Source organism: Phalangium opilio, unplaced genomic scaffold (assembly GCF_054372755.1).
Source record: "Phalangium opilio isolate 3A_F unplaced genomic scaffold, DU_Popi_V2 ptg000011l_1, whole genome shotgun sequence".
Lineage (NCBI taxonomy): Eukaryota > Metazoa > Arthropoda > Arachnida > Opiliones > Phalangiidae > Phalangium > Phalangium opilio.
The window spans coordinates 6004515-6031990 of record NW_028324147.1 but is presented as its reverse complement, the minus strand read 5'-3'; the positions used below and the strand labels follow the sequence as shown (position 1 = coordinate 6031990).

The window sequence follows — 27476 nt, the reverse complement described above, 5'->3', positions numbered from 1 at the left end:
AGGGCACAGTGGCCATTGGGCATTCTCATAAATGTATTTCGCGCTTGCCCGAGGGGCTAGTCACTTGAGTAATCAGGTGTACGAAACCGCCGAAATCGATTACTTGATTTCTAGAATTCTAAGAAAATCATAAGTAATCATAATCAATTTTGTGAGTAATCAGAAATCTCCGATAATCACTGGAAATCACATGGAATATTGAGAGAATCAGAAATAATCACATGATTTCCTAGTAATCTTTTGTAATCATCTCGGTAATCACATATTTCGTCAAATAATCACGCATAATCAATCGTGGAATTCGAAAATCCAAAATAAAAATCGTAATCAGTTGAAATGGAGTAATCAGTGGAATTCAAATAGTAATCACGAGTAATCAGTGGAATTCAAATAGTAATCACGAGTAATCAGTGGAATTCAAATAGTAATCACGAGTAATCAGTGGAATTCAAGTAGTAATCTCGAGTAATCAGTGGAATTCAAGTAGTAATCTCGAGTAATCAGTGGAATTCAAGTAGTAATCTCGAGTAATCAGTGGAATTCAAGTAGTAATCTCGAGTAATCTGCGGCAATAACGGGAAATGATTGTAAAGATTATGGAAATCACCTAAAATAATCGTAATCACGGAAATCAAGAAATTCATTCAGTAATCAACGGAATTCACATAAAAATTCAGAAATCAGAAATCAGGTGTACAAAATTTTGGAGAATGACTAACCCCTCGCGCTTGCCTGAAACGTTTCTGTTTGAGTGGTTAGGGACTTGATAAGGTTCTCCTCGGAAGACAGTCGATATATACGGTCGATAAAGTGTGGGAATGTGAACAGGTGAATTTTTCCTCTCGTAGCTGCATGGATGCGATTTTCGTGTTTCCCTCATAAAATCCTCTGGAACTGTCTCTAAGCCCGTCTTTATATCTCTCCAAAAATACAGTAGCTGAAAAAAAAATAGCAAAAACTTCCCCCCACTCGAGTTCGCATTGATCCATCCAAGTACAGTATAGAAAATACTGAATTCTGGCTCTTTATGTGAACCATGTCAATGCTAACTTTGACCTAAATAATCAATTAAAACACACGAAAATGTTAGGCCTAATAGAGGGAAATCGAAGAATTCTTAATGATTGTAAATAAAATAACACGCTGATGTAAATAGAAAATATTTGTTGACGCTTTATACCAATATTTATGGGCCTAATTATAGGCCAATGTCGCGCAATAGTGACACCACGTTATTTTATGGACTGACTGGTCGATGGCTAAGATAATTTGATGTAGTATACTCGATATGTTATGGCCTATTACATTGCATTTGCCCGCTTAGAGATCACTGGAGAATTACTTTGTTACGTCATAAAATCCAAGATCGTTATTCGTTAATTACAGATTGCTCTGGTAATAAAATACGCATCATTTCCGGAGTTGCTTACCGTAAATTTTATTTCTCTACAAATTTAGCGAGAAGTCAACTATACTGAGCTCGGAGTGGATCTCTAGCCGAGCTGATCTAGATCTACAAATGGAACACGCAAATAATATTTCAGAGCGCTTTGGAGTAGTAAATTGAATACGAATTTAAAATTATAAATTTTTGGGACTTCTACCGGAAGTACATCCCAATCCAGATGTCTCTTGACCATATACAGTACCATAGTCTTGTAAAGACGCAGGTGGACTTCAAATATAGAATAGGCAGGTCATTAGCACTCCGTTAATCGAAAGCGTGCGGTTTTAATTTGCTACGCTACCGTTCGTATAGCTGACATGCACTATATTCCGCTCGCGCGCTCGTGGTTTTTATGATGGGGAGTCCCTGCCTTCATCAGGCACCCTTATTGTTAAACCACCCTAAAACTTGGGGTTCGTATTCTATTCTATTCTTCAATCATTGAATGATGGTCTTTTGAATATCCCCGGGCCCTCGTGCGCTGCCCATTTCGGTACGGTATGGTGCCGTGTCACCTCCTAATAAAGCCCGGCTTTCAACATGAACATGCAACCAGTAAGGAATGCGCGTGGATTAATAAACAGCGCGTTTATTAGTCCATGACACTATCAGAGATGAGATGGAGTAAAAATCTCCATCCCTAAAACGTAGCCTCTGTATCCCCATCTACGGAACGGCAACGAAGTCGTCCCAGAATCCTCAGTGGCGTTTCGGTAGGGTCGTACGGTAGGAAAACCGGGGAGAGACAATGTTCCCTGTGTCTTAAAAATTAGAAGCTAATTCGTGAAAACCAGCTTCTATTTTAAAATGGCGCTAGACGGCAGCTAGGTACTCTGGGAGACTTTCATTGCTGCACATGGCCCACCAACATTTATGCTCCATCTCACCTCTCTCCTCTAAGGAAAGACAGTGCTAATTTAATTAAGGGGTCATCCATAAAATAATGTAACCATAATTTGTTTAGAGTGTCCCTTGTGGCAAAATGTCGTAGAAGTTACATTTGTTCTCTTTTTGGAACAAACTCTATGTTTAAGCTTTCCTTTAACGCGTACTTGTAGCTATCTAGACGTTTTAGCTTCAAGTGTAAAACGGTTTTAATTGATCTAGGAGTTGATTATCAACCAGGACTCCATTTGTATTTGATATCTTTTAATATACGAAAAATAACATTATAAACTATAAAGGTGGTCAATCTTTAGGGAGTGAAATATAAATTATTTTTAGAACTATTTTATTTACAATTGTTTTTGAATGATCGGGGTGTATTTACTCTCTGATACAAAATACTGAAATGGGTTTAGAAAAAATTTTAAATAGTATAATGGAGAGTTGCCTGGCAACCTAATTGTGCTTTTTCAGCTGTGGGTGCTTTGAGGGTACCTTGCTCTTTTTAAAAAATTTTATCCCTGGGCTCTTTTAAATCGAACCTTTTTTGGATCCATTGTTAGTCAATTTATCCAAAGGGGAACCTCGTGCCCTTTTCGATAAGTACTTCTTCAATATCATCCCTGATTCTGGCCACGCTAACCAGAGGGGAGAATCGAGGCCCTTTGAAATGAATAGGACCTTCAGTTGGTCCGAAATATAGCATGTAGGGCTCTTTAAATCTTTCCTTTTATAGAGTGGTCCTTGATTGGTTGTTGACACCATACGTAGATGATACGTCAGGCGTCAGACTATAGTTTAATATAAGTAAAATATTAATATTTTACTTCACAATTATCCTAATTATTATGAAGATAATGGGGTTTAAGAACATGAACAATAAAGGTGTAAGTCAAAGTATTTAAATTTCTCAAAAGACTAATTTGAATTTGAATATAGAAAGTTTTGATATTTTTATTGCGTCGTACCATAAGTTTATAAGATATGTTCCATAAGCTCTCAGTAACCAGTGACAAAATTATGGAACATATCTTACTAACTTTTGGTCGTATAGTCTTCAAGTATGATTCTCGTTTTCATACGTAATTGTTTTTGGTGAATTTTGTTAAAGCTCAACTTTAAAAGCGTAAACCTAAACTTAGTTCCAAACAAAATATTGATAACTCAAGTTTATCTCACACAACGGGCCAAAGAAGTTGAAATTACAAATCCAAACATTTTTATCTCTTAAGAAAGGACATCACTTATTTAATCAGTTCCCGGAAATACAATTATTGTAAACAAATCTTTATAACCAGTTTTCTCCTCTAACATCTGCTCTAGTTTTTACCAAACCACACAAATTTTGAAGCCTTCGCGTTAAGAACAACTGAATAAAACCTTTACATAAGTTGAAATACTTTTTAATGAAATTAAGTATGGTCAGGCTTAGCCAACCGCCCATTTTGGTGGTCAACATAACCCTATTATGTATAATTACTGTAACCTTCTGTTCATTGGCTATCACGGAAAATGAGAGTTACGACATCGACTTCAAATGGACAATCCGAAATTTTCTCAACTTCCCAGCGAAATTCGGTGATTCTATTAAAAGTCCCGATTTTGGTTCCCATATTCATTATTTGGGTGCTAGAGTAGAAGTTGTTTCGGAGTTATACCCTCGTGGTCAAACTAAAGAAGACTTGGTATCCGTGTACTTGTACGTCAGGGTACATCCCGCCAACGCTCTTATTAGAGCCATCGCTTCATATGACATCGCGGTTGTGGGCCGAAATGGAAGTAAACTTCGAAATGGAAAAGTGAATAAAGTTGATGATGGAAACTTGACGCTTGGGTTTGGTTTTCATCAGTTCATTTCTTTAAAAGAAATGGAAACTCATCAAGAAGATTATCTACCGAATGGCCACCTGACTTTGCAATTCAATGGAAAGGTTCATTTCCGGTTTACCAACAATGTCTCCAAGATCTTCGAACCAGATTTTGCTAGGGAGACACTGACCAAACTCTTCAAAGAAGAGATAGGTGCGGATATCATTGTAAAGTCAGTTCATCACAAGGAGAGGGTGTTTAGAGTTCATAAGGGTATCCTATCTATAAGGTCCAATTACTTGAAGACTTTAATCGAATTGAAACCGGAAGATAATGAGTTGGACGTGAGTGACCAGATGAACGGAGACGAACTGGGTGATTTGATGGAATATATTTACTTGGGATCAACAAGTAATTTGAACAAGACTGGCAAGACATTGTTTAAGTTAGCACCCATCTATGGGTTTCCGGAACTGAAAGAATTGGGGGAATTGGCTCTGATTGATCAACTGACCACCGACAATGCCTGGGATATGATGCTATTCGCCCACCAATATGGCGCTAAGAAACTGAAAAAACAGGCGGCCACTATTGTGGCTAAAAATATAGATTGATATGCCTATCCAGTACCTAAGACTTGGAGTTAGACTGCTTTTTAACATTAACTATTAGTACCCATGAGCTGTCAAAGACAATGGTCTAAATATGTTCTTCAATTAATTTTGTATTAATTATAATTTAAACCACAGTTAAACATTATTCCTTATTTTAAATTAGGCCTATATATTTTGTGTTTAATATCTTTGTCTGTGTTTAGAATCGGTCCCCCAGAAGTTAAACCCAAATTTATTTTTGCCATTGAACAAAATAAAGACATTTTATTCTGTTCAAACTTCAGAGGGATTAGCGCCGGAGTCGGTAATCGGACTATAATAGTTTTTGCAGAGAAAATATCGCTCCCATCTGCCCTTCTCTATGCTTCACCCACTGGATGCATTCATACAAAAGTTCTAAATCCCTTTTTTCTACGGTATTGGTGCTCCTTTACAGCCCCTAGGGCTCCAAGGTGATCCTAGAGGGCATAGGGAGTATACACGGGTTCCGACTTCCGAATGTAACCAGGCTTTAGGCTATAAAAGTGTCATAGGGATCGGGACTGCGACTGCCTTAAGCCTCTTTCAATTATGTCTCTATTACATCTGCGTAAACTTGTAAAGGCGTTTTGGTTTTGGATTAGCATAATCCCAATTCGATACCCTTCCCTGCTCCTTCATACCTCCATGCCCTCTCTACCTCTACCCCCGATTCCCAAGAACACCCAAGGGACGCATATTACGTCATTGATATTTTAGCCAATCAGCTTAGCGTATACAGGTGACTAGCTGGCGACTGCACATCCATGAAGACCATGATGTCGGGATTCTCGGGAATAAATTCAAGGATGAAGGCTGCGCGTGAAAAACATTCGACGCTCTTCAGGATCAGGCTGGGAAATAAGGATATTTTTTAAACTAGTCCTTTGGACCAGTGACCCCCTAGTGTCTGAAATAATTTACTGGTCTCCGGACTGGTCCCAGCCTTTGCTCTCCAATAGATTTGCAATTAATAAACTGGTCCCGAGGACCAGTAACCCCCACTTCTTGAATTAAAAAACTAGTCCAAGCAATTAATAAACTGGTTTTGGACCAGAGGAAGTGTGCTATTTCCCAGCCTGTTCAGGATGTGCAACTCCCTATACGGGATTTACGAGAGGTATTTCTGTGGGCGCTGCCATAACCTGTCGGCGGCCTTTAGTCAGTGGCTGACATTCCCTGTCGTCGAAGGCGCTCCGTAGCCTTGGCAGAACAACTCTCCGAAAAGGGGTCGGTAACCTCGTAAGTCCCGTATACTAAAAAGTAGACAAGTCGATACTAGCGCCGCCTGGCTACCAGCGCTGGAAACCCTCGCGGGAAAAATAAAAAAAATACTGGACATAAGAAAAAAAAACCTCTGTTTTGCTTCTAGCAGACGACGCTAAGGAAAAAAAATCGACGGTAGCGCCGCTAGCGCGTGTTTCACTATGGTTTCACGCGCATCCTTTATCCATGATAAATGAAGGCAATTTGGGAAGAGCCACGTGAGCGATTTAAATCGGTAAAAATCAACTTTAATGTATTGTAATTTACCCAGAATCTAAGTGTGTTGTAATTTTAAACACGTTTTGAAATGTTTTTAACCAATATTTGTCGCGGATGTCGCTTAAATTAGTCGGAGCTTTAAATTTATAATTTGCTTTAAGCCTTGGCTTCTTAGTGAAGATAATTGGAAGTTTGAAGCTATTTGAACATTAATAACTTACTGACATCATTTTCTATATCGAGAGAATTATCTTTCAACACACCATTTAAGGTAATATGGAGCCCTAATTGCACATTTAGTTTTACTTGTCAGTTGTCACACAATAATATACATCTACTGATAACTGATGTAGGCCTACCAAGAAAATGTTTAGGCCTAAGTTAAATAATCAAGATTTAACACAAAAAGTGCATGAAAAAGATCAATTTTATTAACCCTATTCCTTCTGGTATTTAAATTACACCACTTGTATAACTTAAATTTGAAACAATTATAGCATTTAACGTTTTATCGAAATCATTTAGTAGCTTCTTGTTGCTCAAACTTAGGGTAGCAACTGGCAACTTCTTGCCATGTTTTCTTGCCCTTTGAAAGATCACTGATAATCTGGGCTAACTGATCCAACTAAAACAAATCGAAAGAGTACCAATTAGTCCTAATTAACCCCTAAAAACTTTGTTATAACATACCGGAGCTCTAATTTGCTCCATAGAATCCCTCTCTCGTAACGTAGCAGTATGGGGTTCCTTCAACGTGTCAAAATCGACAGTAATTCCAAATGGAATTGCAATTTCGTCAGTCCTGGCGTAACGACGGCCAATTGACCCACTACTATCATCAACTTTGTGCGAAATATCGTAGTTAGTTAGCGATTGTGCTGAAAAAAGTTAAAAGATTTAGGATTTTCGTTAAGCCTTGGCTATTGTAGAATTATAATTTGAAGCTTACAAAGCGTTTTAACGAATGGCGCAAAATCTGGATTGTTGCTCAGTGGTAATACTGAACATTTTAAAGGAGCAATCACTGGTGGCAAAGCTAGGAACTGAAACAATTAGATTTTTAAAATTAGAACTTCAACACGGAGAGATAAGGCTTAGTTAGTATTACAGTTCGTTGTTCATCTCCGTCCCTCATCTTAAAATTGTGTTCCCAAACTGAATACATAATTCTGCCAATTCCAAATGAAGGTTCGATAACTCCAGGAACAATTTCTTCAACTAACAATCGAAATTAATTAGTGAATCAATTAAGGAAAGGGAAATAATTAAATTTAGTTACCGTGCATGGTTTTTTGGTAACGTTTAATTGTCACCATATCTTTGGTGATTTTGTACGAGTTACCTCCAGATTTTAACTCATATTCTCTAAAGAAAATGCAAAATATTATACGCAGATCTTTCATCTATATCTATATAAATCAAAGTCCTGACTGACTGACTGATAATCAACGCCCAGCCCAAACCGCTTGCCCTAGAAGGCTGAAAATTTGCAGGAACGTTACTCATAAGTAGTAGGCGCGTACTAGGAAAGATTTCCCCCCAATCCGCCGCCATCTTAATAAATGGCGCCCAGAAATGTAAAAACTCTTCTCTATGCAACAAAGTCCGCGCGTTTCAACCGATTTCGCAAATATTTAGTACACGGGTTTCCTTTAACCTATAGACGGGCTGAATGCTCTTTTGGGTTCGATTTGCTGCCATCTTTTTAAATGGCGGCCAAAAACTAAAATCCCTTCTTTATGGAATAATGTTCGCGTGAAAAGTAATAAAAAAATGCATCCCGACGGGCTGACGGGCAACGCCGAGTGCCTTCGCTTCTAGGGTGTTACAAAAATATTAGTCATCAGTAAAATCTACCCATTCTTTGCATCATTTTGATGGAAGTTCTTATTACACGCGAACGACGCCGCGGGTATCAGCTAGTTTATTCATATGGGTCTAAGATATCCAAAAAATTTAAATACCCAGCACTGTTTAATGCAGATTCTAGTTGATTAACGTCATCTTCGGTTAATTCCGCCAAGGCGTCTGTTACAATCTTAGCATCCTTTTTAAAAGCTTTCCCCAAAACTGGTTTTAATGGCTGACATTCCGTTACATCAACTGTCTTTTAAATATCAGAAAAATATTCGAAATTAAGGGAAAACACTACAGAACTCAATCATTCGTTTCATTCATTTGTTAAAATGAAAAGTTCAAGTTCAAAGGATATTGGTTCTTTCAGTTTCTTTTCAGCGGATAATTTAACTCCAGTAGCTTTAGTATGTTGAGTTAAATCGTAACAAGAACGATCGGCGCAACCAACACATTCCACCCAACCCTAAATTGATATTGATCATCTTTATTAATTAAAATTTAAAACTAATGTGTGGGTTTTTCAACTTTTTATTTCTTACGTAGGAAGTCTTGCACTCTGCATCCCAACAATCGCAAGCGTAATGAGCCATTTCATTACCCATGTGTTGCCTGAAACGCAATCTCTTTGGGTCAACGCCAATTTTAATCATGAATAAGTGGATTCTCGCCATGAAGTAACCCAATGTTTGATTTGCGACCAATCCCTACAGTTCAACCAATGGGAATGCGTAAGTGTCATTTTAGAGTTTTATGGGGGTTTTTTTTTGGGGGGGGGGGGGTTGGGCGTCTTACAGTATCAACTGCTTCTCCAATTGTCTTGGTTTCGGCGGATTTCCCATCCATTTGATTACAAGCTGAATATAACACCATTTTTAAGTCACGAACAGAATCAAATTTAGGGTGGTCCTTTTGACTTGGGTCCACAAAATGCTCAATTTCGCACATTGTGAATTCCCTAAAATTTTAATTCACCTTTCGTTGTACAACCTTCACACCCAATAACTTTCACAAACGCTCACCTAACTCTAAGAAGCCCCGATCTTGGTGAAATTTCATTTCTAAATGAATTTCCAATTTGCGCTGCAGCGAACGGTAGCTTCCCTTGATTAAATTCCAATAATCTTTTGAAGTTAACAAATATTCCTTGGGCAGTTTCGGGTCTTAGAAACCCTTTAACCAAACCAGTTGGTCCAATTGAAGTTTGGAACATGAGATTAAACTCCATTGCATCTGATAAGTCATTCCCAGTTATCGGAGATTTCATATTGTACTTTCTTAAAACGTTATTCATCTCTTCTTTATTCATCCCATCCAACTAATTTAATTACAATATTAGTTAGAAAACTAATTTACAATTTAATATAATTAACGTACTTTAATGACAATATCTTCAAATTGAAGCTTTTCTTCAGCGGTGGTTTTTTTATCGGTAGCTAATTTTTCTAAATGAGCTTTAATTAAATGATCTAATCGAAAACATTCCCCGCTTTTTAAATCTTTAACCATGAGATCTGCAAATCTATCTACATGTCCGGAAGCCCTAATTTATTTATAATAATTAATTAGCGTCTTTAAGCTGTACTTAATGAGAAGAGATAAACAAAATTTAATTTAACGAACTTTAAGACTGGTTCAGGGGTTAACATTGTACAATCAACTTCAAGCATTTGTTCCTCAAGAACAAAATGATTTCTCCATACATTTAGCATGTTGCTTTTCATGGCACAACCCATGGGACCAAAATCATACTGCCCAGTAATCCCTTTTGGTGAAAAATAATTAATTTTTAATTACTTTTAAATGTCATTACTGAGTTTAAAGACCAAACCATGGATAAAGAATGCGCGTGAGGAAATTTGTTTTCACTCTACAGGATAGGCAACTCCCTATCTCGGGCGACAGCTTATTCTGTATATACTCTGTTACAATATCGGTTGTCAGCACGCGTAAAGCTGTTTCTCTATGTAACGTAGCTTTGTACTTGCTGTCAAGAGACAAAAAACTTCGGGATCTTCAGGATTTAAAATATCCGCGAGTTTTTTAGCTCGAGTGAATGGACCTCTAGGCCTTAGTTTCAAATACGTGTAGTAGGCTGTGGGTAATTTCACACGTATTTGAAACTAAGGCCTAGAGGTCCGTGCACTCGAGCTAAATAAACTCGCGGGTATTTTAAATCCTGAAGATCCTAAAGTTTTTGGTCTCTTGACAGCACGTACCAAGCTACGTTACATAGAGAAACAGCTTTGCGCGTGCTGACAACCGATATTGTAACAGAGTATATACAGAATAAGCTGTCGTTCGAGATAGGGAGTTGCCTATCCTATAGTGTGAAAACAAATTTCCTCACGCGCATTCTTTATCCATGACCAAACTAACCTCCATAGATAGCAAAAGATTGGTCAAAGAAAAATCTACGTTTAAGTAAATCCTCCATTTTAGTTCTATCAAAGCCAGCTTCGGGTGGAGCCAATTCCAGCTCCTTTTGTATTTATTAAATGTTTATTTTGTTATAATGGGTTAATATTTGAGTCAAATTTGACTTGTACCTTATCCTCCAGTAATTTTTTGCGAACTTTAAGTTCATTAACCGCCCTTTTAACATCAATTTCAGGGGCACCCTCTTGCTTTAACTTTCTAACAATATCTCCCTGCGAAACCCATATGGTTTATTTTAATTTAATTTCACATCTTAGACAATGTGTCTATTATAAATGTCAAATTTTTGACAAGGTAGCTCACCTGTTCCTTGACAGATTTTCTCAAAGGTTCCAATAAGCTAATAATATTAGGGTCTTCCATGTTTTGCATAAAGGCTAACTTGTATTTTTTGATTTTAACCGAACCCCAATTAGGCGCTAATTGTTTTTTAGATAAATATAACGCGCTTCTAAAATGCCTTACGGTGCTTACGTGGCCACTCTTTAAAAGTTTACCGATGCACTTATGGGTATACGGTCCAAATATTTTCCCCAAACTAATCGTTAGATTCATAAAAACTCAAAACCGGTATATTTTGACTGCAACCGAGGCTTATAAGAACATGCTCACGCTAAAAATGTGGACTGTGGTCTTTAATGACGCAAGAACTGCTAGAAATTGCGAGCGGCTGTCAAAACTACGTAAGAATCTTGCAGACTGAACGTTTTTCTTTCGGCGTTTCCGTAACCAATGATAATCGATAAAAGTATAAACAAACCGCGGCCATTATTGTGACGTAGTAGGTTTGAATATTTTGGTGGGAAAATGAACGCGCACTTTTGACGTAAGACACGTGCTTTTCGTTCTTACACATTTTTTGGCGGGAGATGGCGCGTTAGGCCTAAATGTCAAACGTTACGCCGGTTTGTATGTTTTTCGCGCTTCTACGACGTTAGGGGCTTACTACGGTTTTATTGAAAATCATCGTCGGAAATCGGTGCCAATTTTGTTGTAAGTGCGTGGGTATGGCGTTGTATTCGCGAAGGTTAATTACGAAAATAATTAAGAACGTTAGGTTGATTTCATCGTCGCGATCTTGTCAGCAAAAACTAGTTTTAGGAATAGAAACTAGTTGCGATGATACTGGTGCCGCTGTTGTGGATGAAAATGGAAATATTTTGGGAGAATCATTGAATTCCCAAACAAAAATACATGTTAGGTGAGTAGTATACTAAATCGATAAAACGATATAACCTCGATTTTGAAACTAACTAATTAATTAATTAAGCCTTAATTAATCCCACGGCCATATGTTTACAGAAATGGCGGGATTATACCCCCAATTGCTAGAGACTTGCATCAAAAATATATTAATGAAGTTGTGGAATGTGCCATTAAAAATAGCGGAGTTAATTACTCTGTCAGTATTAATTAAAATTAATTTAAATTTAAATTGATTCGTTATCAGATGATGTTTATAACTAAAATTCCAGGATTTAGATGCAATTGCTGTAACTGTAAAACCAGGTCTTGCCCTTTCATTGGGTATTGGAGTGAATTACGCTAAAAATTTAGCGAAAAGGATAAAAAAGCCCATTATACCAATACATCACATGGAAGCACATGCATTAACGGCTAGAATGCTTCATAAGTACGCCGATTTTACTGTCTAGGAAAAAAAAACTATCCTGAATTATCTAGGAATCTTTATGATCACGGTGATCACGAGGAAACCATATTTTAAAAAATTTGAAATTGATTATTTCAAGGATTGAATTTCCTTTTCTGGTCTTGTTAGTCTCAGGAGGACATTGTCAATTAGCTGTTGTTGACAGTGTTGACAAATTTCTCTTACTTGGTAGCACTATTGACGATGCACCTGGAGAATGCTTTGACAAGGTTAATTTAAAAATTAAAAAGAGATTTTAAAACTAACTTGTTAGTTTGGACTGAATTAAGGTTTTATCATGGATATATATAGACAGCTAGAAGGCTAAAATTAACAAACATTCCCGAATGTGCTGAAATGAGTGGAGGACACGCAATTGAACATCAAGCTCGATATGGAAATCCCCTGGCCTTTGATTTCCCCTCACCCCTTTACAAATATCGTGATTGTAATTTTTCATTTGCTGGACTCAAATTCAGCGTTTTAAAAATTATTCAGAGGCTAGAACAAGAACACAGTAAGTCGGAATTGTAATTAAAGCGAGACTCTGCCCTCCATTTTAGTTAAAAAAGAAATTTGCAGTATAATGATGTAGTGCCATCTAGTGAAAGATTTTAGAGCATAATGATGTAGTGCCATCTAGTGAAAGATTTTAGAGCATAATGATGTAGTGCCATCTAGTGAAAGGTTTTAGAGCATAATGATGTAGTGCCATCTAGTGAAAGATTTTAGAGCATAATGATGTAGTGCCATCTAGTGAAAGGTTTTAGAGCATAATGATGTAGTGCCATCTAGTGAAAGATTTTAGAGCATAATGATGTAGTGCCATCTAGTGAAAGATTTTAGAGCATAATGATGTAGTGCCATCTAGTGAAAGATTTTAGAGCATAATGATGTAGTGCCATCTAGTGAAAGATTTTAGAGCATAATGATGTAGTGCCATCTAGTGAAAGATTTTAGAGCATAATGATGTAGTGCCATCTAGTGAAAGATTTTAGAGCATAATGATGTAGTGCCATCTAGTGAAAGATTTTAGAGCATAATGATGTAGTGCCATCTAGTGAAAGATTTTAGAGCATAATGATGTAGTGCCATCTAGTGAAAGATTTTAGAGCATAATGATGTAGTGCCATCTAGTGAAAGATTTGACTACATAAATTTTAATATTACGCGCGATTCTCGCTTTAATCTAATTTAATTTAATTTCTAAGTAATTAAATTTAATTTATAGATGTTATGGGTGACGAGATTGTCCCCCATTTGGAGGATTTGTGCGCCTCTTTTCAACACTCAATTGCCAGACATCTGATTAAGAGAATTCATCGTGGAATGGAATTTGCCGATCTGAGAGAATTAATCCCTCCGATTAATCGTAATATGGTTGTTTCCGGAGGCGTGGCTTGTAATAATTATATTAGAGGGGCTGTGCAACAATTGTGTCACCATATGGATTTTAAATTGTTCTGCCCGCCACCAAAATTATGTTGTGATAATGGAATCATGATCGCTTGGTGAGTTTGATTAGCATTTCTAGAAACTCAGCCCTTGAAATAAGTATTTCTACAATAAGCCTGAAGATGGCGCCAGTGATCTGGTGTCGCGAAAGATTTTAAAGTTTGAGGGGCAGAGTCTCGCTTTAAAAAGTCTTGTTCATATTGGAATTTTTTTTTTTTTTTTTGTTCCTTTTTTTTTTTTTTTAATCGATTAAGGAATGGAATGGAACGATTAAACGCGGGAATTGGCATTGTGGAAGATATCGACTCGATAGATTTTTACCCTCGAAGCACTTTAGGCATTGATATGTCCGCCAACGTTAGACAAGCTGAGATTAAGGGCTTCGCTTTCAAGTTAAAAATGCCCGTTGTTGAATATAGCCCTTTGGATAAAGATAAAGATACCTTGGGAAATGAGATACTAGTACCAAAATCAAACCACCAGAAAAATTTAAATAGTAGCGGAGGCGCACTTCCTGTTGAAGGTCTACAACCTATTATAGAAGCAGAGGCAGTCAAATCTGAAAGTATCCGAAAAAAACGGGTTTGAAGGGTTAATCATTCAATTTCAATTGTTTCTAAACGTACAAAGGATGGCAGCAGCTTTCTTTCAGAATGGGAGAGATAAATAACTTCAAAGTTGTATTGTATTTTTGACTGAGGATGAGTTGAAAGAAAGTACTTGACGAGTTTAATCATGAGAAAGAATTAATACTCGTTGCACTGTAACGATAACAATACTTAGTCTAATATCGATGTCCTCCTGATTAGTTTTAATAAACATGTGTGATAGCAGCTATGAACTAACTTAGTATTTTCTCATTTATTTCATGTTTAATCACAATGAATTTTGCATTTATAATTTAAATAAATTAATTAACTGCGATAGTTAATTAAAAAGTTAAAAGCTCAGTGTTTCTTTTAATTTTTTTTATTTTTCAGTAGAACTAATTATTTTAATTAATAATTGGTCATTATTTCTTGATTGAGATTAATTTCTTAATCAAGCTATGAGTCTCAGACCTGACATTTAAGTTGTATTTAATTTAGATTAAATTTAATTTAATGCAAAGGAGAAGAGTAACTTGTTATTCATTAGCTTCTAAGAAGCTCAAAGTTTAACCGCTAATTTTGAGTTGTTTTGGAATAAATTAGCGTTTGTTTAATTAGCTTGTATATAAATTAAGGAAATACTAATTAGTTAAGTGTATTTAATTAGTTGCTATGATTGTAAATATGTGTTTAATGTTTTGAGAAACAAATTAAAACACAGTTTAAATGAAATTGGTTGTTTTGTTTTAATTATTTTTAAAAACATCGACACCCATTTTTTTTAAAATAGAAAAATAAAATATACTTTAGATTTTATTTTTAAAACACTGGTGAGAATATCTAAATTAATTTTTTTTTAATTTCGCAGAAATGCAATGAAGTTAATAGGCCTATATCTTTTTTGTATTAATTTACTAAAGCGTTGAACACTTGGAATGAATTAGGATGATTATGAAAGTCCAAACCCTCCCTTTACAACCGTAAGTTTATTACCACAAGTCTGCATTCGTTGTAAACCTAAAAAATACTCTTTTCTCCATCGCGACATAAATATCAGAGGTTAGAGGGAAAGACAAGGGGGGGTTAAACTTTGCCGTCCATCTCGCTTTTTGGCGCCTGCGCTGTACTCTTTTTTTTAACACGAGAGTGCGCAGAGACGGATGGCAATGTATCACCCCCCTTGTATGTTCCGATACCCCCTTTTTTAACGTGGAAAAGGTCTATTGCACCTAGTTCCTATCGCGGAGTATTACGGGAAATATATCAAATGTACGTCTTTCGTAGTCTCCATCCCAGAATGCAATGCTAGCTTTTTTAATCCCAATGTTTGTAAGTCTATTCGGAATCCTTTAATTCCCAAGGTTAGAGACTTACGATCATAAACTTACGGTGAAACCAATTAGATAATGAAACCATTTTCAAAATTTCTACGAACATTTTGCATTGGTAATGTTCAAAGGAATAATATCCCATTTTATGAAAAAGTCAGTCTTGTAATCTTTCAATTAGAAATTTGTCGAGATTTTTTGTGATCACGCTTTTGATGAGATATTATTGACTCCGTTTTCTTTGGGCAAGGTTATATCCGAAGAACCGCGTTTACGTAACCGTCTGAATAGGTTACTGGTCTTCCTTCCAATTTTGTTACCGACATACTTGTCGTCGAACGTAGGACTTATTGGGAAGAACTTCAGGAACTTTATCCTTCGAACGAAATTCATTCCTACTGGGAAATCGTAACAACTGTTCATTTCTTGGCGGGCTTCTGACGTCATGGGAGCCGAGGACATCTCGGACTCGCGCCATTTCTTCAAACCCCTCTCGTCGTCAGTACCTACAAACAGAATCAAGTTTTACACAAGTACATACTTGAAGACCCCCAAGGCCGACTATTCCAACTTACCCTTCATTGTATTATCCATAATAATGGCGATCAATCCACCAACGAAGAGACTAGTACTCAGCAAGACAGTCGCAATTTGGTCCAAAAATGGACTTCCGGTTTGAATAATGCCAGGATTCTGACCCATATACTTGGGGACCATCATCCCAGAGAAAATTGATATGCCCAAGATGAATAAATTTCTTGGAGAGTTGAGATCGACGAATTGTAAATTGGTCAAACCGACGCCAGTAATGACGGCAAACATGACGCAGAAAATTCCTCCTAAGATCGGTTCGGGCATGGTGACGAAAAGGGCGCCAAACTTTCCAACAGTTCCGAAGAAGATCATCAAAAGTGCGCCATACTGAATCACTCTTCTTGAACCAACTTTGGTTACTCCAATAGCTCCGATATTTTCGCTGTACGATGTTAGACCGTTTCCGGAACCCCATAACCCGGATAGAACGCAACCGATGCCTTCCATGAAGATACCACGGTTGATTGCGTGTGTTGGTGGTGGTGGAGCTCCGCACATTCTTGCGCAAGCGTAATAGTCACCGACGGATTCGATAGCGGAGGACACGACCCCAGCTACGATGCCAAAGACAGCCCCAATTGAGACGGTAGGAATACCCCATTGAAATGGCAATGGAACTCTAAACCATGGACTGTGGTTGAGGGCGTGAAGGCGGACATCCGTTCTTGCTAGACTTCCTTTTTCGAACACGTCAGCTTCGGTTAGAATGGCGCAAAATACCCAAGAGATAACGATGGTCAGTAAAACCTGTAATGCCATTGTTTAGTTCAGGCCTTCCAAAGATGATTCATTGTTTTTTGGAACTTACTGGGAACAGTTTAAACAACGGAAATTTCTTCCAACCAACTCCACGGGTTTTAGAATATGTCAATCTTGGTATATCAAAGTCCTTCAGGTACTCCGAAAAAACAACCAGTAGAAGAATTGTCCTTGAATATTGAGTAATGTTTTAGTCAACTGATCATATGCAATAGTTTTGGTAACAGATATGTAAATACGCCTTTTCATGATGTGTCAATGAAATTGGTAAATTTGGTATGTGTGAGGTTAAATGACTTACAATAAAGCGATTCCCCAATGTTTCCCAGCGGCTTTTGACGCATCTTCGAACAAGGACAGTCCAATGAGGGTAATGATAGGCGTGACGCTTATTGGCGTAATGAATCGCAACACCAGGCCAATGAGGCCAGTAAATCCAATTACCACCTCGAACAGTGACGCTACTATAACAGCACCTTGAATCTTTATCACAATAAGACGCGTACTTGAGATTTTAGGGTTTACTCCTAATATACTTCATTTAGCGCAAATGCTTTACCTCCAACATTCTAACTTGCCACAAATTTGTCCATTCCTCCTCCGTAACTGGTTGACTCATGTTGAACCCATTGACCGGTGTTCTTTGGGCGATCATTTCTTGTTCCGTGGGACATTGCCATTGAGGAAGGCTCAGAATCGCTAGGGTGGGTATTAGGAAGGTGAAGGTACTTCCTTGTATAATTGGTAGTCTGAGAATGAGATTCTTTGGTTAACTGTCTGTGTGTCATACGCAGTTTTAACTCTTATTGGGGATAAGACTTCAACCTGACACCCCCATTGAAGTAGTCACAGTGTGTGAGGCTTTGGATTGGTTGTTTAGTTAGATAAGCTTGGGGTCAGTGAGGTCTGATTGCAGTCTCCTTTGATTGTTTATTTACCTAATGCCGAATGTTGATTGGATGAAGGTCGCTAGTCCCGATACAAAGAAAGTAGTTGAGATAATATACCCACGTGCTGGATCGTCACTTCTCATGCATAGTTTAGGAGTTAGGATGTACGGATAGGAGATCGTCCCGCCAAACATGGTCAAATAATGCTGAAACATAGCATTCAGTTAATATCTGTCCGTTGGTTAAAGAGACTGTATTTGATTCTCACTTGAAGACCTAAGATAAGACACAAGTACCATGGTGGTACGTCTTCAACCTTGTAGACAACCCCACTCTTTAGTTGGGGTTCTTCATTAGGTTCGGGAATTGACTGATTTTGATTTGCCTGTGATGAGTGGGGTAATTAATTATAACGGTTCTTAATTACCTTTACTAAATGACGGCGTAATTTACCTCCATTTCAACAGCGGCGTCTCTGACTCCGTTGATAGTAATGACTCCATTCTCCGTGGATGACTTTTCTTCGTCCTTTAGAAAAAAAAAGAGGAACGAATTTCAAAAGTCAGTTAATTCTGATGTTATTAAAAGCTCAATGTTAGCGTGCTTGTTATGAATTTAAATTCTATTAAGGATGTTTAATATACTTCTGGTTTCAGTAACAAGTGACAGCTTCCCGTTCGGTGTAACCGTATTTTAGAATCAACCCTTTTCATTTTAACAAAGCCGCGCACGCCGTTATTGGACCCTTAAAATACTTCGTTATCTGAACCTGACCCTTAAATGTGCTTCTAGTTATTGGTTAACTGGGTCGAGCGTGCCTTAGAACTAATACGGTGTAATAAGACTTGTACGGAATCATCTTTGTATTGTTGGGTTTTTATCATACATTTGGATGGTTTATGTTACGTACAGTGTACTTTCCCAGAGCGTAGTTGTTAGATAAATAAAGTGAGAATGAAATGTACAGGCAACCATTGCTTTATTTTGATTGAAATATTGACCAAATTTTCCAATAATCGAGAGCTCATTTTTTTGTTCATAAACCGCCATGGGGAATTATAAGCAATTAGCTCCCGCAACAACATGTGATGTTTTTCAGCTGACAGCGGGCTCGGTCTCTTGATTGGGTAGAGCTCCCTATGGCTTAGCACCTCAACTTTTGAAACTTTGATGATTGATGTAAAGTAAAACATTTAATATGTTACTTTGTTTGTGAAGTTGTTGTATTTCAGTGTAAATCGATTTAAAAATCTGGATATTTCATTCTCCCTTTAAGCAAATGAACTAGTGAGTTATATTGTTTGCCTTTTTAACGCAAGCGTAGTAATTTTTTGTGAAACATAAACTAATTACTACATGTAGGTCAGATTGAGGTAACGAATTCCCTGCCTAATGTAATTAAATAATTGTACATATTGTTTGTATTTGACTCGATTGATTAAAACATCAATTGAGCCCCCTAGGCTCTAGGCTGCGGCATCTAGTTGAGTAACTGATGCCTCCAGTAACGTCATTTATTCCAAATCTGTTTTAATCCATTCAAACCCGAGCTTGCTTACCGTTATAACGTTGAATCTTCAAAAATAAAATATAGGCCATCAAATATTTCACGTATCGTTAAATTTTCCGCTATGTTTTGTATTTAAAGGCCAAGATCCAACCATAAATTTAGGGTTCTAGGCGAGAAAGGTTGTAACAATTCTTTTTATCGAGTAATAGACCTTTTCGACGTAAAAAAAGGGGCATCATCAAGGGAGGTTGATACATTGTGATCCGTCTCTGCGCTCTCTCATGATACAGAATGACTACTGCGCAGGCGCCAAAAAGCGAGATGGAAGGCGTCGTTAGAAACTTGGTTTTCAGTGTCAGTGTTCGTCTATCTAGATCCCATATCGTTGGATCTCTGCATGTCTAGTTCAACGCCTACGCAAATCTCTATTTAATGCGAAGTGTTTACTTAAACGTCAGCTATTGTTTTCTGCTTTGCCTATACACGTTTTATGGATATTCAAAGACTTGAAAAGTTCAAACCGGATCTATCTATACTTTTCAAATTATTTTTAAAATTTCCACGTTTTAAAAACCTTTTTCTTCTTATAACCCTTTTCTATAACTTGTACGGCAGGTTATGTATGGTATTGTTCAATAAAAATCGTCCGCTGTTGAAAAATACGTCTTTTGTGGATCCATAGCCTCTAATCAAGCTGCCACAACAACTCAAAATTCTATAAACATTCTTTCATATTCAAAATTTTTTTCGTTTCGATTGAAGAGTTCCTTCATTTTTCGTAGTCGTTGAAAAAAAACTTAGCACGGTTTTTTATTTGACAGATGTACACGTATGTTGTAGATGTACAACTTTTACAATAGCTACACAGCACAATTATTTGACTAGCATCAACAACTAAGCTTCAGTGATTTTTATGATAAATTTAGAAGTGAATTCAAGCGATGGATAAAAGACCTTTTATTTAATTTTTTTTTTATGTTTTTCAATGTCATATAGCGCAATTACCACGTTGTTTAGAGATGTCGTAATATTGTTTAACATGGTGATGGTGATGGGAGTGAGGGGTAAAGTTGAACGTGCGGGGTAATTTCGAACAACTTATTTTTAAAGGTTTTTCTATTGAGTTTGTTTCAAATGAATAAGCAGTTAATGAACCTTTTGAATGAATGAAGGTTAGGCAAGATTGTGTTTACGTGTCAGTAAGTTCAAAGGGCAACAAATTCAACTTAAGTAGGGCATTGTTCATAGGTCAGGGGGTTCATATAGACTTTGAAAGCCTGGAAGTCTCAGGAAAATAAAATGTTGACTAAATTCAGGCAAAACTCAGAGAAATTTATAATTTTTTAGTAAAATTCATGGAAATCAGGGAAATTTGTGAGTTTGCTCTGAAGGGGTTGATATAGTTAAAGAAAATGACTTGTAGATATTACTCCAAAATATCACTCCCGCACCTTGAAATATCAAGGAAATATATATATAAAAACCCCCCTGGAAATTTCAGGGCAATCTGTTTCCAAAAGTTGTATGAATCCTGATAAATCTCGTAAGGCAAACGCTTATTTGAAAGTTACGGGCATTAAGAATAATTTTTTGGATAATTGAAAGAAGAAATATTCATTAAATATTATAACAGGCTTTACCATGACCTTTTAGCACATTATTCTTGTTCATCTTAATTTCTGTACTGGCGCCTGTAAATCTCTTACACGTTTCCCCGCATAACACAAACGGCAACGCCTTAGGAGAAGTATTAAGATTTCGAGCCGGCGAAGGTTTATTAACTCTAGACCCTATATATATATATATATATATATATATTACCACCAAGCATTGTTTTAAGTAGAAAAATTGCAACACCACCCGACACCGTTATCAAAGACGGTATTTCCGTATTCTTTGGGTGTATCACTTCAAATCTGGTTTTCAATTGCTTTTTAATCTTTGATTAAATAGCTCCAAGCTATTGAGTAGAGTCAGAAAAAAGGGTTGATATCGTCACAAATGGTTTTTTCAAAAAAAAATAACGGAATTTTTCGTATATCCCGATTAAATTCCTGTCTAAAGGCACTGTTCAAACCAGCTAGCGTTCCAAATTACCCCGTCTGACATGTTCGAAGTTACCCTACTACGTTTTAAAACTAAAGGTATTATGCCTCTTCAGAAGAGAACGGGGTTTTCCTATGGTTTCTTATAATGTTCATAGTCTATTTGCCTTCCGACGCCACCGTTTTCAAGTTTAGTTAAGATTGTACATAGTATTTTACGTATGACACGTTAAATTTAATTGAGAAATTGAAAGACATTGATTTCTAATTTAATTAAGGGGTCATCCCTAAAACACTCATCAAATCATAACTTGAAATTGGTATCCCTTAGGGCATAATGTCATAGAACATTTTCGACTCAAAATCATCCATAGAACACCCCCTTTAATTTCAACCGACCCTTAAAAAAAACCCTTGTATAAAAGCCGAATAAGTCCATTTAATTTAATTCGATTAAATGATCCGTTTAAAAGTAGTATTAGTAAAATAGTATAAATATTTGTAAAAATAAATGGAAATTTCATTTATTATAATAGCATTAAGACTTACAGATATTTCCAAGCCCGGATTATCCATCTTCTCTAAGTGATTTATTCAAGTTCACGCTTAGAATGCACTTTCCCGAATTTGAATAATTATTCAAAAATATCACTGAATCACTTCACGTGCTAAGAGTCGCGTATTTAAAGACTGAAATAAATCGTCGTTGGTATTTTGCGAACTAAAAATTTTCTTCCATTCAAATTATATAACCAAACTTAATTAGACCACTATTGAGTTCTAATTCTAAAACCGGAGTATAGTTTGAATGAATTAATCAAGGTTTCTTTCTGAACTGAGCTGGTTTGGTTATCTTTCCTCGCCCAATAAACTATTAAGAATCATAAGTCCATCCTGAGCCAAAAAATTTACTCTTTTTCCAACAGAGATAAATTTTAAATGTTGCGCCGGGAAAGTTTATAATAAAACCGCAAACTGGTTACGCGTCGAGTGAAAACTTTCAAATACCAATTTTTTTTTAAACTTCCAACTCGCGTCAAGGGATTTTCCGTACTTTTTTATACAGTCCCCCCACCTTCTTCCTTTATTGTCTAAGGTGATCTTTACGTCATCAGGTAATTCCCTATTTCGCGTGAATTTTTATAATAATTATTGGGGATTTATTTTTATTTTAAATTTTAATAAAAATAAAATCATTTCTTAACTCACGAGACTTCTCTATTGAGAAAACATTTTTATTAAGAGTTGAAACTTTCAAGCATTGCGAATTGTTATTTGAAACTGACACCGTCAAGCTCTCTACCAATCAGGAAACACTAAAATTTCTGTGGCCTAAATATGACTTGTTTTATAACCCCTCTCTCTTTTTGGGGGGCTTTTTTTACCTGGGAGGGTGACACTCGGATTACCTGGTGAGAGAATTAACATTTTTGACCTGGTTTCTTCGCTCTCTACCATTTTATTTATTTTTGAAATGTTTGGTATTTAGCAGTGCTCAATGGTTTGTTTTTAAAATAGTTAGTGGTTATAAGTATTCAAATTTTAAACATTAAACTACATATTTAGATAATTTAATAGTTCTAAATTCTAAATTTAATACTCGAGCTGGACTATAATTACGTATATTTATTTTTATATGTTCCTTCAGGCATGTGGTTTTGAATTTAAATTTTGATTGTGATTAACTAAATTTGTTATTTTTTTAATTAGCTGTTTTTAAAGTCGATAAGATTATATAATGTAACTTATACATTAGTTCTAAATTTAAAATTTGACTTGGACTATAGGCTAGTTATGTATTTTTAAAATTCGAAGTTATAGTTCAGTAATAGTAGTTTTGAATTTAAAATTTCAGTTCTATTATAGTCAAATTTAATTGAATTTATTTTATCTTTGTTAGCTTATATAATTTATTTGGCTGATTTTTAAAGACGATATTAATACAATGTAACGTTTAACGTACGATAAGCGTTCTAAAATTAGGTTTATCTCGTCTTGTCCTTTGATACAATGTATAACACGTGTCCGAGGCGTGTTTAAACTTAGAACTATTATTCTTAAGGTTTAAAAACCTTTACTAAATGATTTGCCATTTGTTAAGTTCACAAGTCAGTAGTCGAGGCTGTTTTTTTTTCTTTCTGATTTTTTATTTAAAAAAAAGCTACCTTGGCTTTAATGCGAAGATGCTATAAGTTTTAAAATCCTCAACCATCTATGAAAATGGTGAAAAGCACCGCATATTTTGACGTATTTCAAAATACACCTCAAACAGGCATATATTTAATTTTGGAAGTAGGAATGGAGAACAGAGTAATCTGGGCGCACGTCAAAGTCCCGGACCCCCTTCCACGGGACGGAGGGGTATGAAAGAAGAGGCGGGTCATAGCGACAGAGGTAAAATGGGATTACGTATTTTTCGCCGTCCCCATCAGCAACGTCATCAAAACGTAGTTTAAGTGAGCCAATAAGATAATTTAAACTTTTCTTTACGTGTAGGAGGGAGGGGCTCTGTACTGGGCTATGAGTCGGACTGAAGGAAATAATATCCGTTCTCCATTCCTACTTCTAAAATTAAATCTATCCATGGTCGTACGTAATGATTAGCCTAGCAGCTCTTTCCACAAATTCCGCCACACAATGATTCCAATTAGCTGTATGTATTCCTGTTACATAATCTTGTTCTTTAAATATGTCGGACTCGATTTTTGATAACTTGTGCTATAAATTCACCCAGAATTATTTGTACCGTGTCTAGTTGATAAAAGACTTTATTGTATAACTATTTTTAATGTACTAATACAACTATCAAAGGTGCAGCGCAGCGTTTTAAGAATTTTCACGACATAATGGATGGGTACACATTTAGGCAGTGTTATGACACGTAAAATTCAAAATAAACTTTCGAAATGTGACACAAAAGTTATATTAAGATTATGTATGTTTACTCAAACGTTTGAATCATACCAAGAAGTGATATCTAGTTTATTAGGGATAAGGTATAAATTCACCAGATTTCTAGCTTTATCTCCAGTCCAAACGTATAGTAGGTCCGGAGTTATTCCCCGCCTCTAAATTACAACCAGCATCTCATTGGTTCTTGAAAACTCACGTAAGCGCGACGCGAATGACGAAAATTACGTATTTTCCGACTGAGGAGAGGCGAAATAGCCCGGCCTCCTTTTACGTCCCCCCTTGTATTTTGAAAGGGAGACTGGGACTAAGGCACGCGAATACTTAGGCATCTTATACCTTCTCCCTAATAAACTTGATATCACTTCTTGATCATACTTATATTGTTCCTTTGGTCTAAATAATGTCAATCTGCTCTGTTTACTCATAAATCATTACGCATTTTGGGGTGCCTCTTCCTGTTATTCATTGATAAATTTCACCGAAACCTAACCTTGATTATCTATGGGCTGTTTTTCTTTTTACCAAGAAATCGAAAGTTGTTAAAGAAAAACTTGAAACACGACGCCGTCCGCCTCTGGGTTCCGGAATTTTGGGAAAGACCACACTATAGAAATTAGGTTTCAGAAACAAGGATAGCCACTTCTCTAGAGTTAGTTAAATCTAAGTTCTGAGTACCAAGTTCGAACTTGACACACTTTTTTGTATCTGAAAGTATTTGGGGCCCTTTTTCAAATTTTCTTAGTTTTAGATGTTAATTTTAACCAGAACTCTTATTACTGGGTTGCCACATGGCAGGGGAAAAGCCAGGGTATTTCAAAATATGTTAAAAATGTCAGGGAAAGTCAGGGAGTCTCAAAATTTTCCAAAAATGTCAGAGAAAAGTCAGGGAGTCTCAAAGTTTTCCTAAAATGTCAGGGAAAAGTCAGGATACTTTATTAAAGTGCCATTTAAATTTGACAAATTTTTGTCTTATATAATCTGATTAGTTTTTCTCCATTAAAATTCTTTAAAACCAATTTAAACTAAATACCATTTTTCCTAGAAGGTATTTACATTCGTGGCGTGGGTCTTTTGGATTACATACCGCTTTTAACTAAAACCACAACCAATTTAACTTTTAGAGGTCCCAAGGTAATCCGCATATTTTATGGCATATCCTAATCTTCCCGAGGGTATGTTCACCACGTATTATAATTAGCTTTATGAATGTACGATTGAGGTATAAAAAACTGAATGGTTACCCCCTTCGGTTAATTTCTTTCTTTATATAACTCTAAATGAATTAAATTATCATTTTTCTTTAATAGTTTAAGTTCAATTTTAAAAGGCTTGTCCTTCGGAAATACAATTTTGTCGATTTGAAGAAAAGATTCATTTGTACTAGAATTTTCAAATTAGAATTATGATAAGGCTTTTGTGGAACGTGGAGTTATGAAGGTTTATTGGACGGCAGGGAGAAAAATAAGTCACGTGGTACTAATAGTCCAATAGTGTCATACCCCAATGCCTTCTGTTTCAAAGAGTTGTCTATATTGTTTAGGATGGCGATGGGGGTAAAGTTAAACATGCGGGGTAATTTCGAACAACATCTTTTTAAATGTTTTTGAATTGAGTAATTTTATACAGTAGTTAAACCATTTACGACAGTTATAGCAAGAAGGTATTTAAATTTTTGGCTGGGTTCCCTATTATCCTAAAGCTGTTTTTCGTTTTTAAGTTATTATAACGAATTTAACTAAAACCGTACTAAAAACGCAACCGACTTCGGGTTAAGGAGTCCAAGGTAATCCGGATATTTTAATTCATCGCTATGTTTTAATTGAATTTATTTAAATTAGCACGAGAACAAATTTTGAAAAAATAAGAAGTGAAAAAATAAGAAGAAAATTGGTGAAATATTTGATGGCGTATCTTTTTTTTTCCAAATCCCATTTTTTTTAATCATCCCGTGTGATTACTGTTCTTTATATAACCAAACTAATTAATTTATTCCCAATTTTAATTAAATAGTTTCTAGTTTAATTTTAAAAGGTTTGCCCTTGGGAAATCCAGTTTTTTAGGTTGGTTTTAATGAAAGGAATTTCTCGAGAAATTCGTCCAATAGTATCTCAAAGTAGTATGTCTATTTAATTTTAATGTAATGGTTTCACAGAGGCTTGGGAGAATAGTTTTCCCGCATTTGAAATCTAGCGGCACTATTTGTTTTCCTCTGTTTATACCTGCCATCTATGCATGCAGTTTTTTATTATTACAAATTAGTACACTTAAATCTAATTCAACTTATTTAAATACTATATTTAATTTAAAAGAATAATCCCCTGCATTTAAAAGCAGTTTTAATTAATATTTAATAAACCAATTCTTCATTCTTAGTACTAGGTTTTACGTGCAGATGGCAACAAAATATTTTCAAAATCTTTCATAACTAAGTGGTTTTGCGGTAGTGGGTAGTTTAAAAGGAACGCCTTAATTATCCGATTATTTATACATTGATCTAAATTTAATTAACGTTGCCTCCAGGCCATTTTAATAAGGGGTTATTTTGTCGCTATGACATCTGTGGTTAAGTTGTGATATTCCCAAGTTTGTAATTAATTGAATTTAGCAACTTTTAAACGTCATTGGACAGAGCACGTAGTCAAACCTTTGGCAATTTATGTACAGTGTGGAAACTGTGGATCAATGCAATTGATATGGGATCAATAGGGAGCTAACAACTGGCTAGGGGGAAGAGATAGTCTGACGTCACGCAGCCCCTCTCTGGTTGGCATTTTTGCGCCTAGAATACTGTTTCCTACCGTTAGGGGGGGATGAAACTCCAGTAAGAGATAGAAGGGTATGACGTTTCAGGGTCAGAACTGTTAACTCCCTATTCAAATCAATTCCGTTGAACACGTTCTTCTTAAGTACATTTTTTGTCTTCAACTGAAGGTATCGCGACTACTCGTTTAATTTAACTAGACTGGTTGCCGGCAAAGGTGTCTACCATGTAAATTGGATAAAACCAAAACCTAATTTGCATATAAATTTCAATGATCTTAAAGAGGCTGTCCACAGAAAAAAAATCCCTTACATTTTGAAATTATAAACGCCTTAGGGGATGTTAAATAAACCTACTCGTGTTGCTTGTTTTTCGAACATTTTTTAGCGTACAGATTAGGTTTTATGTTAAGGTTATTCACGTGATTTC

The 27476-nt window shown here is 36.2% G+C and overlaps 4 protein-coding genes across 5 annotated transcripts; 2 read left to right on the top strand and 2 right to left on the bottom strand.

The window, feature by feature from the left end:
• Positions 1–336: 336 nt before the first annotated feature.
• On the top strand, positions 337–8770 carry LOC149710087 (speckle-type POZ protein homolog). Its single transcript, XM_089859246.1, has 2 exons — positions 337–6274; positions 8659–8770. The coding sequence occupies exon 1, from the start codon at positions 3739–3741 to the stop codon at positions 4753–4755; it is 1017 nt and encodes a 338-aa protein (XP_089715372.1). The 5' UTR covers positions 337–3738; the 3' UTR covers positions 4756–6274; positions 8659–8770.
• On the bottom strand, positions 6668–11179 carry GlyRS (glycine--tRNA ligase). The gene is made up of 15 exons (XM_089859284.1): positions 10855–11179; positions 10662–10763; positions 10492–10594; positions 9736–9877; positions 9490–9655; positions 9135–9430; positions 8908–9070; positions 8655–8819; positions 8472–8578; positions 8223–8369; positions 7538–7623; positions 7367–7476; positions 7208–7301; positions 6949–7136; positions 6668–6883 (listed from the first exon to the last, which is right to left on the bottom strand). The coding sequence occupies exons 1-15, from the start codon at positions 11104–11106 to the stop codon at positions 6776–6778; spliced, it is 2229 nt and encodes a 742-aa protein (XP_089715410.1). The 5' UTR covers positions 11107–11179; the 3' UTR covers positions 6668–6775.
• Positions 11180–11351: 172 nt separating this feature from the next.
• Tcs4 (Threonyl-carbamoyl synthesis 4) lies at positions 11352–14979 on the top strand. The gene is made up of 7 exons (XM_089859195.1): positions 11352–11752; positions 11854–11953; positions 12027–12184; positions 12303–12432; positions 12515–12719; positions 13434–13713; positions 13912–14979. Exons 1-7 carry the CDS (start codon positions 11559–11561, stop codon positions 14243–14245), a joined length of 1401 nt encoding a protein of 466 aa, XP_089715321.1. The 5' UTR covers positions 11352–11558; the 3' UTR covers positions 14246–14979.
• On the bottom strand, positions 14611–22371 carry LOC149710084 (solute carrier family 23 member 1). Of its 2 annotated transcripts, none has more exons than XM_089859096.1 (9): positions 21923–22371; positions 18272–18346; positions 18087–18203; positions 17867–18024; positions 17488–17677; positions 17230–17411; positions 16978–17098; positions 16151–16916; positions 14611–16081 (listed from the first exon to the last, which is right to left on the bottom strand). In XM_089859096.1, exons 1-9 carry the CDS (start codon positions 21947–21949, stop codon positions 15780–15782), a joined length of 1938 nt encoding a protein of 645 aa, XP_089715222.1. In that variant the 5' UTR covers positions 21950–22371; the 3' UTR covers positions 14611–15779. The 2 variants fall into 2 exon arrangements, with proteins under 2 accessions (XP_089715222.1, XP_089715231.1); XM_089859105.1 differs by lacking the exon at positions 21923–22371 and adding an exon at positions 19378–19625.
• Positions 22372–27476: the final 5105 nt, after the last annotated feature.

Bases quoted from the DNA above. Each gene is read 5' to 3' on its own strand.
- LOC149710087 (XM_089859246.1), top strand. From the start codon at position 3,739: ATGAAATTAAGTATGGTCAGGCTTAGCCAACCGCCCATTTTGGTGGTC.
- LOC149710084 (XM_089859096.1), bottom strand. From the start codon at position 21,949: ATGGATAATCCGGGCTTGGAAATATCT. The intron at 18,025-18,086 runs GTGAGAATCAAA...GCTATGTTTCAG, and splicing joins GTCTTATCTTAGGTCTTCAA to CATTATTTGACCATGTTTGG. The intron at 16,082-16,150 runs GTAAGTTGGAAT...TTCTGTTTGTAG, and splicing joins TATGGATAATACAATGAAGG to GTACTGACGACGAGAGGGGT.
- GlyRS (XM_089859284.1), bottom strand. From the start codon at position 11,106: ATGAATCTAACGATTAGTTTGGGGAAAATATTTGGACCGTATACCCAT. The intron at 8,579-8,654 runs GTAAGAAATAAA...ATATCAATTTAG, and splicing joins CAGAGTGCAAGACTTCCTAC to GGTTGGGTGGAATGTGTTGG. The intron at 7,137-7,207 runs GTAAGCTTCAAA...AACTTTTTTCAG, and splicing joins GCCATTCGTTAAAACGCTTT to CACAATCGCTAACTAACTAC.
- Tcs4 (XM_089859195.1), top strand. From the start codon at position 11,559: ATGGCGTTGTATTCGCGAAGGTTAATTACGAAAATAATTAAGAACGTT. The intron at 11,954-12,026 runs GTCAGTATTAAT...CTAAAATTCCAG, and splicing joins ATAGCGGAGTTAATTACTCT to GATTTAGATGCAATTGCTGT. The intron at 12,185-12,302 runs GTACGCCGATTT...GATTATTTCAAG, and splicing joins ACGGCTAGAATGCTTCATAA to GATTGAATTTCCTTTTCTGG.